At 38.3% G+C, this 14413-nt stretch overlaps 2 protein-coding genes and 1 long non-coding RNA gene across 10 annotated transcripts; all 3 read right to left on the minus strand.

The window, feature by feature from the left end:
• Positions 1-1496: 1496 nt before the first annotated feature.
• LOC104415818 (pentatricopeptide repeat-containing protein At2g22070) lies at positions 1497-5304 on the minus strand. The gene has a single exon (XM_010027192.3). The coding sequence runs from the start codon at positions 5178-5180 to the stop codon at positions 2820-2822; it is 2361 nt and encodes a 786-aa protein (XP_010025494.2). The 5' UTR covers positions 5181-5304; the 3' UTR covers positions 1497-2819.
• A 2334-nt stretch (positions 5305-7638) lies between these two features.
• LOC104415821 lies at positions 7639-12346 on the minus strand. The gene is made up of 2 exons (XR_720484.3): positions 12213-12346; positions 7639-10635 (listed from the first exon to the last, which is right to left on the minus strand). It is a non-coding gene; the product is annotated as an uncharacterized LOC104415821 (long non-coding RNA).
• Positions 7756-12215, minus strand: LOC104415820 (transcription termination factor MTERF4, chloroplastic). Of its 8 annotated transcripts, none has more exons than XM_039300621.1 (2): positions 10551-12215; positions 7756-9069 (listed from the first exon to the last, which is right to left on the minus strand). In XM_039300621.1, the coding sequence occupies exon 1, from the start codon at positions 12010-12012 to the stop codon at positions 10873-10875; it is 1140 nt and encodes a 379-aa protein (XP_039156555.1). In that variant the 5' UTR covers positions 12013-12215; the 3' UTR covers positions 7756-9069; positions 10551-10872. The 8 variants fall into 8 exon arrangements, with proteins under 8 accessions (XP_039156555.1, XP_010025496.2, XP_039156558.1 ...); XM_010027194.3 differs by having other exon boundaries at positions 10481-12215; XM_039300624.1 differs by having other exon boundaries at positions 7756-8082; positions 8733-12215.
• Positions 12347-14413: the final 2067 nt, after the last annotated feature.

Here is a 14413-nt window from a genome sequence, read left to right on the forward strand (position 1 = left end):
CAAACATGTTTCGATTCTTTTTCTATTTCAAAACAGAAATTTTGTACAATTACCAAACGTGTTCTTTTGTTCAAAAATTATTCCCCGGAATAGAAAGAATTTTTCTATTTCTATTTCCTAAAACAATTTATGAACAAAAACATTACCAAACGCAAATTTATTATCTTGAATTATGTTTAGGGTGGCATATTTACCTTAAACCTTTTTCTCAAAACATATAAAACCCATAATTTGTACATGTATGGCTCATTTATTCACCGTCAAGACCCCGTTAGATTATTTGTTTTTATTTCATTTAAGCCACATGGGTGTCGTGTTAACAATATTTCATTTGTGGTGTTCATGTCAATAGATTTTTAATAATTTTCATTGATAAAATTTTGATAAACAACAAATGTGCCACATAAATACAAGTTTAAAATCGCCTCTTTTATATTATGGTAAGGGGGGAAGGAATGGATGAGGATCATGAAGTTTGGCTGAGGAGCGACAGATAAAAAGATTCGAAGGCCTTGATGCCTAAATGGATAATCTCTCCATATGGAAATTAGAAAAAAAAAAAAACCAAAAAATAAAAAAATAAAATAAAAGGACCAAAATAGTATCATTTTGAGTTATGCTTACTATGATATCTTCACTTTAAACTTTTTCTTGTAACATAAAAAATCCATAATTTATACGCGTATGACACATTTATTCTTTATGAAGGTTCTATTAGATTATTTATTTTTATTTCACTTAAACCACATGAATGTCATATCAATACTATTTGCTTCGTGGCATTAATGTAAGTAAATTTTTAACGGTTTTCATTAATAGAACTTTAATGGAAGATAAATATATCCCACAAGTACAAGTTTAAAATTTGTTGGTATCACGAAAAAAAAGTTTAGAATAAATATATTACAGCAAATATAATTTAAGGTTTTTTTGTGGCTTTTGCCCTAGAAGCTATATATTATTCTGACCAAAATATAAAACGAGAAAGTTCATAATGTGTATATTCGGAAGATCACAAGTTGCTGATTACAGTTGGTTAAATTCTCATCGAGGCGCAAAAGATATCCTTGAAATATTTTCTCTATTTTTGCAAATCGAACAAAAGGGAAGTCGTGGATCCGTTTGGTTTCAATGAATTTCATTGAAAGTGCTAATTAATTGGTTACACAAATGATTCCTTATTTGATTAATTACCTAATGCTTAGCTAAATGTATTTTAGACCAAAAATTTAGTCTACTTCTTAGGCCGGTTTGGACGCTAAACTTGATCGTTGCTCAACGCAAAAATTCTTAGCCATTTTCTAGAACTCACTTGCACGACCTCTTGTCACGAGCCAATATTCGAGATGGTGACCATGTGGCTACTTGGGTTTGCTTTAGCTTGGTCTGGCTTTTACTTGGATCACCTAAGCCCAATCTTTTCTCAAGAACCGATCACTTACTCACTTGAATCGTAGAGAGATAAGGTTCAGAGAGACAAATTTTAAGAGGGAATGTAATTGCTCAAATGTAGGATGACACAAATGAGATGAGGGTTCCTACATGTACAAGAGTTCTTCTAATTATAACCGTAACAATGGAGATTTTCTCTCATTTGACGATTTAACGGTAGAGAAATTCATTCTCATCTTAACTAATTCGATGTAGAGATACATCTTTGGTGAATACCAATCCTTATCTCATGATTCAATGATGGAGATCGAGTTCCACCCATCAATTGAACAACTCTTGTTTCTTAAGATTGATGACTTATAATCTGTAAGCGACACACAGATGTTGATGCCACCAGTCGTCCTAGGTCGCCACTCGCCCCCAACAGGCATGGGTGGCGGGTCCCTTGCCAATGGTTGTTGATGACCCCTTAGCACTTACCAAAATTTTTGTACATACCTTTCTTTGGTCCTACTTTGCCTCCTCACACCAACAGCTGTAAACATGTCACAATAATTGTACTTTATAAACAAATTTTCTTGAAAAACACTTTTCATCTACGATCTCTCCCCCGCATTAATCAACGTTTTAGGGGGAGACTGAGGATTAAAATTGGACAGGTTGCTGAGAGTTGCATTAGAAACCCTCATGAACTCAGCAATTTGACTTTAATTTACAATCTGCATTAAGCTGTTAAGCCCATTCAGCTAAACAAAAGGTAGACCTCCGCGCATCATTCAGCTGGGTTTTGAAACTCCCAGGAACAAGACCATTATAAAATTTGGCACCATAAAATGAGTAGGAAAGTTGCGCAGCCATGTGCGCAACTGTATAGAATCTGTGCTTATATTCAGATGCCTTGTTCTTATTCTCCTTTCCCTTTAATTTCCTTCTTCTACAACTTGATGGGCACTGAAATGAATCTTGTCATAATCAGAAGAGCTGAAAACTTACTACCACGGCACTTGGAAGTGCCAGCAGTGTTTTAGCAAAAGGCAATAGATATAACAATTTCCACGAAACCAATTAATGTCAAGCGCAGTTCACTTGCACATCAAGATCCGTTCCCCAACAATTTGTCGGAAAAACCAGCACAGCATAATGTCATTTATACCGTCTCAGTATATAATTCTGACTCCACACAAGTAAACAGACACCTGCCAAAATTGTTCTCCGTCCAAAAATGTCCTTGATGCAGTTTCCGCATCAGCACAAATCAGACTGCCTCCTCTGTTCCCCCCACCTTATATGGCAACACATGGTAGAAGCAGGGTTTTACAGCATGATAGAATTACTCATCAGCCACAGACCTGCTTAACATCTTTCAAGATCATCCAGATATTTAACACAAGTCCTTTTACATCAGAACTCTTACCGACAGTCTCCTTCTACCAATAGTCCCGACAAGAACATGTACCATCCCGGAAATGGTGGAAACGAGTAGAGTCTCTCACAACAATTTCTCTGCCAACTAGCTTAGCTATATACTTAATGGCTGAGTGGCAATCATTACAGACCCTTAGGTTCTTCATGATCCTCAATGTAGTGTTCTCTGGAGTGTTGAGTAACCCAAAGGCAATTGCAAGTTTCTCGCTGTGATGTCTGAGAATCTGCTCCTTCACCTCTTCCTCAAGGTCATGCATTACTGACTCAGTGTCTGGAACAAAACCCATCTTCTTTATCTCCTTCCAGATCTTGTCAATGGTCTTGTAGATTGCATCTTTCTGGGGGTGAAGCCCATCTTCGACACCAAAGGCATGAACCTCATTCCTTATTTGAACCCAACTAGTTCCTTGTTCCTTTTTAACTCCTCTGTCCTTCATGGACTTCCTAACTTTAGCGGCATCCTCCCATTTTCCACAGACCATATACAAGTTTGCCAAGGCTGAGTATGCACCACTGTTATCCGGATCAATGATAAGCAGCTTTTCCGAGGCAAACTTTGCAAGTTCCACATTTTTATACACTCTACATGAAGCCAGAAGTGAACCCCAAGCGATAACATCTGGTTCAATAGGCATGTTCTCAATAAACCTTTGGGCCTCGTGTAGCAATCCAGCACGCGCATATAGGTCAATCATGCAGGCATAATGACTCTGGGTGGGTTCAATTTTGTCCGTATGTCGCATCCTGTCATAATATCGGTGTCCTTTTTCAACCAATCCAATATGCGTACAGGCAGATAAAACGCCAACATAAGTTATATGGTCTGGTTTTATCCCTAATGCGAGCATCTTCTCAAACAGTTCTAGGGCATCTTCTCCAAGACCATGTTGAGCCAAAGCAATAACCATGGAAGTCCAAGAGACTGTGTCCTTGTTGTCATGTACCAACCCAAATACTTTTCTTGCATCATTGATGGTTCCAGATTTTGCATACATGTTTATCAGAGCGTTACTCACAGATACAGAAGATGATTCACGCATTCTTATGGCATTAGCATGGATCTGTTTCCCATAATTTAAAGAAGCCAGACTTGCACTTACACTCAACATAACTGCTAAAGTATAGCTGTTAGGTCGGGGGCCTTCTCCAAGCATTCGTTTGAAAATATCTATCGAGTCATCATTCAGCCCGTTCTGCACATAACCTACAATCATAGCTGTCCATGCAACCACATCCCGCTCCATCAGTAAGTCAAATATCTGTCTGGCAGGATTTATATCTCCAAGCTTAACATACCCGTCCAACAATGCTGTAAAAGCTATCATATCCAGATTTGAAGTCCCAGATTTTTCAACAATTCGTCTTGCCATTTCAACCTCACCAGACTTTGCATACATCGAGATCAAAGCATTTTCAACTGCGTTTGACATATCAAACACACTTTTCACCATGTAAGCATGAATTTCTTTTCCAAGCCTTAACTTTTCAAGATTAGCACAAGCAGACAAAACACTCGCCAAACTAAATTTATCAGGCTTCAGAGAACGATCTTCAAGCATCCTAGAGAAAATATCCAGTGCTTCAGCATCATGCCCATGCTGGTTGAAGCCTGCAATCATTGAATTCCAAGAGACAATATCTCTTTCGTCCATCCTATCAAACTGGGCAAGAGCAAGGTCAAGATGGCCAGAAAGCATATGCATCGAAAGCATCACATTCCAACTTGATGTGTTCTTCAGCTTTATTCTATCAAATACCATCTTGGCTGTCATTTTATCACCTGACTTTGCATACATGTTAAGGAGAGAATTCGCCACGGAAACAGAGCTACTCAACCCAAGTTTAACAACTGAAGAATGTATCTTCCTACCTACACTCAAAGCTTTAACAGCTGCGCAAGATGCAAGGACATTAGTCAAAGTATACTGGGTAGGCAAAACTCTCTCTGGCAACATATCTACAAACAATTGAACTGCATCTCCAAAACGACAAGCCCGATTATATCCCACAATCATCGCGGTCCAAGAAACAGAGTCCCGCTCAGGAATCTCCCTGAACAAGCGATGCGCCGCATCTACAAAACCCTGCTTCGCGTACATGGAGAGGATCGTGTTCCAAGAAGACGTGTTCTTCTCAGGCATTTCATCGAACACGCGACGCGCATCGTCCCGAAACTCAGATTTCGCGTAGAAATTCATGAGGTTATTCATCAGGAACAACCCGAAATGCAGACCCGACTTGATGATCTGAGCATGGACCGATCTCGCGGCGAACGGATCCTTGTTCTTGAGGCTGGCCTGGAGCAGGTACGCATAAGAATCCGAAGGGCACGGAACGGGAGGTGGGTTCGAGATTCCCATCATCAAAGAACGCTCTTTGATGACATTAGGGACGAATCACCGACGCATGAAGCGTCACAACGTACGATCGCACCGCGTTCGAATGGTCGATTGAGACCGTTCCGACCGACAAAAGTTGGCGCGAAACAAGTCCACCAACGGCTTGAATCTTGCCGGAAAAGAAAGACATAAGTAGATGGTGAAACCAAACCAAAAAAATAATAATAATTAATTCTTTTATTTGTGGAATTTCATTTTTTTTTTAATTAAAGGAAGATCATATCACGCCTTGGAAACAATTATGGTTAGGCATGACAATGTTTTTGGATGAAGAAGAGTTTTTTTTCTTCTAGAAATAGTTCTTTTCTATATCTATTCCGAAGAATAATTTTTGAGTAAAATAATGCTGCGTTTGTTTTCGTTTTTTTTTTCTGTTTTTAAACAACTTTTTATTTTTTTGTTTTTGGGAACAAAAATGAAAAAAAAAAAAAAATGCGTTTTTGTTCCAAAATTATTTTTTTGCTCAAAATTAAAAACACTTTCGTTTCTTCTTCTTTTTTTTTCTTTTTCTTTTTTATTTTGGCCTTGGCCGGGCCGGCGATTGGCCGTCGAGGGCCAGCAACCTCGCCGGAGCGTCGCCGACCCCGGCAAGGCCGACCTCGCGCCAAGCCGGGCGAGTTCGGCTTCGCCAAATGGGCGAGCTCGAGCTCACCCGGCCAAGGCGAGGCCAAGCCTCGCCGAGGGCTCGGCGAGCCTCGCTGTGGCTGGGCAAGGCCGCCAGCCCTCGTCGGCCGGTCACGGTGGATCGACCAAAATAAGAAAAAGGAAAAAGGAAAAAGAAATAAGAAAATAAGAAAGAAAATATAAAAAATAAAATAAAAATATTTAAAAATAAAAGAAATAAAAAAATTATACAAACTTACCAAATATGTTTCGTTCATTTTTTATTCCTAGAACAAGTTTACCAAATACGTTTTTTTGTTCAAAAATTGTTTCCTAACAGAAACATTTTTTTCTATTTTTGTTTCCCTGGAATAATTTTTAAACATAAATGTTACTAAACGCGCCGACCGCCGATCACCGCCGCCGCTACACGACCGCCGTCCGCCGACTGTCACCGCCAACCACCGTCGCACAACCCATCAGCCGCCACCTCTCGTGGCCGCCCATTCATCACTGGTGATCAACCATCGGGCGACGGCGACGGCCGGCGCCGTTGCCGGCGCCCAGTAGTGGCTCCAAGCGATTGGAGGTGGCCACGACAAGAGATAGGAACAAAAGAAAAATAAATAAATAAAAATTGGCTTATTTCTAGAAATTGTTTCTGGGAATAAGAAACAATTTTTTTTTTTTTTATTTTTGCTCCAAATCTATTCCCAAGCTAACTTTCTATTCTAGAGAACAGAAAAATAAAACGTTTCTAAACGGATTTTTTTTTTTTGTTCCAAGGAACAAAAGAACAAAAATCCGGAGGAACATAAATGTTCCCATGCACTACCTAGGTTGCCCAAAATTCCTTTTTTTCTTTAATCATCAATAGCGCAATCCAATTTCTTAATTTAATTTTTCTTTCTAATTTAATTTGAGCTCAGAATATCAAGGGTATTAATATTTCCTTAGGTAAAATGTTTGGATCTAAGAATTGGAAATGGACTACCGGGGGTCTAATATAATACATGAAAAAAATTTCGTGTATATTTTATCCAATAAATTTGTTGGATCAATCTGGAGATTTAGGCTTTTAGTGAAGTTTGAAATTCACATGTAATTTAGGTTGAGCATGTATCGTGATTGAAGTATCAACCGGTTTATAAGTTCTAGAAACATTAAAAGTTTAAATTAGATGGAGTCAAATGGTGTTTATAAACTACGTAGACAAGCGAACTAATTGTGAATTTCACAAACAAGAGGTCAAACACACGAAATAAATAAATAAATAAATAATTGAAAACTTAAATTTACAAGTGAAAAAAGACCATATGAACCCGTAAAAAACCATTTAATTCCGAGCAAATCCCCACATTCTCGAACACGTAAATTTCAAAAGTTAGCACTGACAAAAAGAAATGTAGAGTAGAAATAGAATAGGGGAGACTTCCCAAAAAAAAAAAACGAGCAATATTTGATATCTTAGCACTAACAAAAACCGTGCAGCTTCTTGTAAACTCCCAACAAAATTCAAAGACTAATATGTAGAAGTGGTTGGAAAATTATATGACAAATTTCATAGTAGATATCTTAATATGCTCCCTGTGTCTGAATCCCATTTCAATTTACTCACAACTTTATAAACTTTATATCCCTGACATTAGTCCCTGGTCAGTAGAAGTCTTGCAAAGGTGTTGATTATTATGGGTTTAGTGGTTTACAATAATATCTCTCACAAGTCAACTTCTTCTAATTAATGGCCGTAGTAGAGTACACGTCGGCCCATTATTCTCAAATTATCCATGAGAATTTAAGCAACTTGCTCGGTCGTATAGATATGTCCCTCTCAACCATCATTATCAGAAAATAATAATCGACTATACAACCATAGAGAGTTTAAGGACGTGAAGAGCAACAAGTCATCACCTAGAAAGAACAATTCAACTTCAACTCCGCCTACATAAATGGCATCTTAAGGCCTGCTTCATGGTCATCATATTTGAGAAACCGGCCTCTCCTTGAGAAGAGGGTTTCATACAATCAAACACATGATCAGACGTTTCTACTCTCTGGCGTTTGCTACTTAGTCCAAGCCGAGATGATGCACGGTGCGATCATTGCGAAAAGCTTTGGCAGGTTCAAGCGGAAGAAGTTGGTGTATGGAGCATTTGTCGCTTGCTCATTCCTTGTGTTGAGCTTCTGCGCTGTCTTCAGGTTCAGGCCTTACCTGGGTCCTTCACTGACGCGTGAGTAATCCCCACCTTGTTTCTTGCAAGAACTGAAACAGTCACAAGCCAACGTCTTAAGTTCTCAACCTAAGTCTCCTAACATGCCATAATTCTGACCCCATGCTCCAGTAGATGATGTACAATTAGATGCCGCATTCTCAGTGTTTGGCAAATTTTCTGAAGCAATCATTTAGGATACATGAACTTTACTTGCTTTTCCTGTGATTCTGCAGTTGTCAATTGGAAAGGGTCATTAAATGTGTCCATACCTCTTGCAGTTGTAGAAAACATTATGGCTAAACAGGAGCAACGATGCAATTCCACTGTTTTCCAGAGTAAAACATCTTCAATGACCAATCAGCTGAGTACGTAATCATACTAAATGTACATGGCAAGCGTTTTTCTCCCTTGATCAGGCTTTGTCTTGTTTGGAGGGGTTCTCATTTTTTCACTAATAATCTTGTAGTGGCGGAAAATGCAATGAAGCAAAGAGAGCCACCGTGCCATGTTATGGACCTAAGATCAGAGTTATACAACATAACTGGTGAAGTGAGGATCAATGCCAAGTCCTCCACAGTTTTCATCTCTTCCCCCGAAAAAAGAAATTTGTTTGGAGGATACAATTCCTGGAAAATAAGACCATATGCAAGAAATAAAGACTTACAAGCAATGAATCACGTCAGAGAATGGTCAATAATACCAGCATTTTCGGATGTACAAGTTCCTCAGTGCACCCAAAATCATACCATCGCATCCATTCTCTTCTCCACAGGAGGATATGCAGGAAACCATTTCCATGACTTCAGTGATATCATAATTCCATTGTACTTGACGTCCAGGCCCTTTAATGGAAAAGTGCAGTTCCTCATTTCTGATTGCCGCTCTTGGTGGGTCACGAAGTTCCAAGCAATTTTACAAAATCTTTCTTACTATCCAATTATCAATATCGACCAAGAAGAAGATGTTCATTGCTTTCCAAGCATCCTCATGGGTCTTCAGCGTCATGGAGAGCTAAATATAGATCCTTCCAAGTCACCCTACACGATGAGAGACTTCAGAGAGTTTTTGAGAAACACCTACTCACTGAAAAGGAGAAATGCGGTTAGACTAAGACCTGGCGACACTAGAAAGCCCCGTCTTTTGGTAATATCGAGGAAAAGGACTCGATCATTCACTAATTCTACAAATATTGCGGAGACAGCAGAAAGTATGGGGTTTGAAGTGATTGTTGCTGAGGCGGACATACACGTGGCTAGATTTGCAGAGATAATGAATTCTTGTGATGTGGTGATGGGAATACATGGAGCTGGACTTACTAATGTTCTCTTCCTTCCTGAGGGTGCGGTTATGATACAAGTAGTTCCTTTAGGCGGTGTAGAACTGGTTGCGAAAACATACTTTGGAGTGCCCTCAAAGGAAATGAACATAAGGTATCTAGAGTATAAGATAGGGACAAAAGAGAGCACTTTGATAGAGCAATTCCCACTAGACCATATGGCCTTGAAGAATCCATATTTATTTCATAGATGTAACTTAGAAGCTTTTAAGTTGGGTTACTTAGACAAGCAGAATGTCACAATCGATGTTAGGAGGTTTAAACCCACTTTGCTTAAAGCCCTTGAGCTTTTGCACGAGTAATGGTCAATGGTCACAGACAATACATTGAACTATGACCTGTATAAGCTGAACTTTTACAAGGCACTATTCATCATTGAGATGCAGACAATGATCAAAAGGTTACTTTTTCAAGGGTGGAATTCTAGAAAGAAAACGAATTAGACAAGAAAAATCTCAGACTGGGATAAAAGGAAGAAAACAAGAAGAAAAATGTACCAAGCACAAAATAAAGATGCAGACAGTACCGTACCAGAAAAGGGTCACATAAAGAATTAAGATAAAATGAAAAACCCTACATTTATTGGGCAAGGAGAAAAAAAGAATGCAAAGCGAGATCTAGACAGAAGTAGGATAAATCTAACGACTCGTATGATGATGTCCAAGGCTCGTACTTTAGTTAGGAAAGTAACATTTTGCCCATGGGACTCCCTATTCAGACTCCTCTATGTAAAGATATAGTGACTCTTGGCAAAAGTTAGTTCCTCACAGCTAACATCAAACAAAACATCCTCCAAGCGATTTTTTAGATTAAGCATGCCAATTTTCTCATCAAAATAAGATTACTGAAAAAACGCAAAAAGGAACTGTTCATGTACAATAATATCAAAACGTAGGAATCTACAGTGACTACTGAGAAATTTAAAAAATACCATAAGCCTAGTCATGCCTAGTGCAATAAAAAATTGCAACTCAATTGGAAATAAATGCTAGTAATACAATTGAATATACATCGAAACTTTTAAAGAGAAATGACTATCCATGAACGCATAACATGAATGGTTTGGACACAACTTGTTTTCTTCCAGTATTGCATTGAGCAGTAACACTTACCATTAAACTGAGCCATCTTTCTCTGTAGACTCCAAGACTGCAACAGTAAAAGAAATGCTTTACCACTTACCCAGTCAGCATAACAACCTCATTGCAGCTTCTATTTGGAATGTCTATAACCTGATAGCTTTGGGTTCTTTATGCAACAGAGCCATCTGGAGAACAGCATCCATCAAACAATGAGGACAAAAGTTAGCTATTGTGGCTAATCAAAAGACAAGAGAAGAATAGCCGGCCATTAAACACAATTTTTGAAAGGGCAAACAAGTGGTCTCCATCTCGAGATCAGCAGGGTTGAGGAAAATCCCCCCGTAAAGAATTGATTCTTGAACAAATTAGCCCTCCTACATGCCATAACATATTACGAGGCTTTAATCAGATGTCCACTCATCCTATACGTCTAGAATATGACCTTTGTAAGCTAAAAGCAACTGCTCTGTATCATCTCTAAACCGTGATATGAATCTCTCTATGAATGCTTCCTCGTTTAATTCCACCATTGCGACAAAACTAGGATCCTTCTTCATTAGCCCCTTTAACTTAACAACCTGCAAAACTCTAAATCGAGCGATCACACGATCCTCCATGCTGTGCATCAGACAAGAGGGTCTACCAACTATTAAAGTCCTTTTGCACTTCATGACGTTGAGAAAAAAATCAATTCCAAACTTTAGTTTCTCCTCAGAGACCCTGAGCAGAGTCGGTGCCCTTCTGAACATTAAAATGATATTCTCCTCTGAGAACCCAAAGTCCCTGAACAGTTTCACTTTTTTCCCTACGGTCTTGACACTGATGCAACTGACTGAATAGAGCGCATAAGCTAGCATTCCAGAATTCAGTGAAAAGCCCATCTTGAGAACACGCGAAACAAGACCATTAAGTCTCGACTCTTTTGCAACAAAGAGACTTGGCTGCCTCTTCAATAACATTCTTTGCTGACACCCAGTAACCCCATGACTCTCCAAGAAGGCAATGTTGCGCATGAGAACCGATTCAGGGTCCTTAGAAACTATCCACTTGCACCTTCGCAAAACCACAATCAAATCTCTATTGTCCTCATCATTGAATAAAACTCCTTTCAGGATATGCACATTGGGAACCAATCTCTTGTCCAAACTCACCGACAAAACCGACGCGCTCTTGGAAATGTAGCTCCCCAAATCGGCACCCACGAGACCCAGCCCTTGGAGAAAATCAAGCTTCGGCTTAAGGGTCTTGCCAATATCAGCAAACAAAATCTGCGGACAGACAATAACGGAAGACCGAATCTGCGCATCGGAAAACCCGAGTTTCTGAAAATACTCTATCACTGCCCGAGAATTCTCCAGGGAATTGGAAGTGGCCCGGGAGGATCGGTTCGAGACGACAAGCGCTCGGGACCGGGAAAAATTCAAGCTTTTCATCAGGAACCCACTGAGACCATCCCTCATGTCAGCACTTTTAGCTGAGAAACAACGCGCGCAAGCCTTTGCGGGGTTCAACGAAAGGCGGCGAAAGAAAGAGAACGAGCAAAGAGAACTGAACGTGCCCATACGGGATCAAAGAGCAGGGCGAGCGAAACAAGGTAAAGACATGGACCAAAATCCAAACTTTTTTCAAACCAGACCGACCCACATACAAACTACCGGCACGCCACGAATTCTCTCCGAACCCTCTTCTCCACGATCGTCTTCGGATGAAACAAACTGCATTTAGAAGAGAACAAGGTGGAATTTTTGGACGAGTTCATCACCTGAAAACGAAGTGAAAAACTCCATCTTGTCCCGAATGAACAGCTTTGCAGATGGAATGAAACCCAGAAGATGCGATGAATCGTGGGTCGGACAGCATCCAGAACGGTGACGACGATGCTGAGCGATTCATCGCTCGTTGGCTTGAGCCTCCGACCGGAGGCCGGACTACAGTGAAAAACCCTCTGTAAACCCAAAAGTAATATCGTTCTCTCCTGCTCTCTCTGTTGTCTTTTTCTCGTACCCTTTTCATGATGTATATATATACACATACAAATATACATACACATATGTATATGTGCATACGAATTTTCTTTTTTTGGGAGACTCTTTTATTTCGCGAATAATAAACGATTTAAAAGAATTTAATCAAGATAATCAATTATATTCCTTATAAAAATAAATGAACAAAATATATTTTTATCTTCACTGAAGATAAATGCAAATTATTGTCGATAATAAAAATAATTTTTATTTAATTAATTATTTCCAACAATATAAGTCATTATTTTAAAAAATCATATTATTAAATTTCTATCAAACAAAAAGAGTTTATATTACTCCTATTACTTTTTGTCTTTTTTCATTATTTTTCACAAAAGAGCATATATATATATATATATATAACAAGTGTTATGGATTGTGAATTTTTTTAGGATCTCATGTCTTGGCTAACAAGAGTAGAGAGTCACTTGTTTCTTTAATTATTCAAGTCATGATATAAAGGAAAAAATGATAGGCGAGAAATTACATAAAAACTCTCTCGAATTTAAGAATATTACACATTTGCCCCTAAATAGCATTTTACTCACCCGAGCTTTTATTTTGTTACATCTATCAATCCTTAGATATATTTTCATTCAACACATACATCGAACGCAATGGTGAAGGGGGTAAACATGTAATTTCATTACTTTTTATATATTAAAACCCCTATTTCACTTAATTTATGTAGAAAAATGAAAAAAAAAATAAAGAAAATAATATGCAAAAAATAAATATCAATAATACTACAAAATTAACTATTAACGATCGATAGAAAATAGTAATTGAAGTAATAAGATATTTTAAGAAAATGTTTATTATCACAAACACTCCAAATTAGTACATATATAATAAATTTATCCCAAATTAAGTTTTTGACCACAAAAAAACCCTAAATATTACACATGTGATAAATTTGTCAAAAACTAATTTTTTTACCCAAAACTGCTATATTTGAAATAAATTTGCCATCCGTTAATTTTTGTCAAATTTTATTATTAAATTGCTGAATTTGATAACATGTGATAATTAACGAAGGTGCCAATTTGGGGTTTTATCCTTTATTTGTGATAGGTTACTAGTTTTATGATTTTTCATGCTATAATACAATTTGATGGAGGGTGTGTTTATCACAAATATACTAGTTTGGATATGTTCAAAACAAAAATTTTAGTAAATGCAAGTATTCAATCCCCTTTCGGAGCTTCTCTTAGGCCTTACCCTATGGGGACTAACTTTTAGCATCTAGCTACTCAATCCAAATATTAGGCTTTCTAGCCTCAGTTTCCAATGCATAAAATCCTTATAAAGGCAAATACAAAGTATACTATCAGGATAAGGTGCTATCTTACATTTCTAAGATCTTTAAGACTGGATAAAAATTTGAAGAGAAAAATGGAGAATTAGCTTTGCATGGCTTTAAGCACACAAGTGCACGTTTTATTGCCGAAGGCCAGCCATGCCTCAATATTTTGCAAAGCATGCCTTTTATAGGCATAAGAGAAGAAAAAAGACAAATAGAATTATATCATTGGTGACACGGGCATATTAATGCCTCATGAAACACTAGCACAACCACTAAGATTCGTTCTAGTGGCCACCCTTCCAACATGGAAGGGAGAGGTGAGGGGTTCAAATCCCCACCTTCTCAGGGGGATGGGGTGGGGACGCATAAGTTTCGAGTGCTTTTTCCCACGCCCCCGCAAGAGGTAGGGCAAAAGTCCGAGAGTGAGTGTAGAGTAGAATAGAATAATGAACGGACAAAAAAAAAAAAAAAAAACACTAGCACACTTATGACTTTCAACCATGACTTATCATAAAACATTGATTACAGGACCACGACTCACCTAAAAAGATTAACTTCATTACTATGACTCATCTAAAAACATTGACTTGATTATCATGATTCATCCTGAAATATTAATGACACATGAGTCAT

This window comes from Eucalyptus grandis, chromosome 8 (assembly GCF_016545825.1).
Source record: "Eucalyptus grandis isolate ANBG69807.140 chromosome 8, ASM1654582v1, whole genome shotgun sequence".
NCBI lineage: Eukaryota > Viridiplantae > Streptophyta > Magnoliopsida > Myrtales > Myrtaceae > Eucalyptus > Eucalyptus grandis.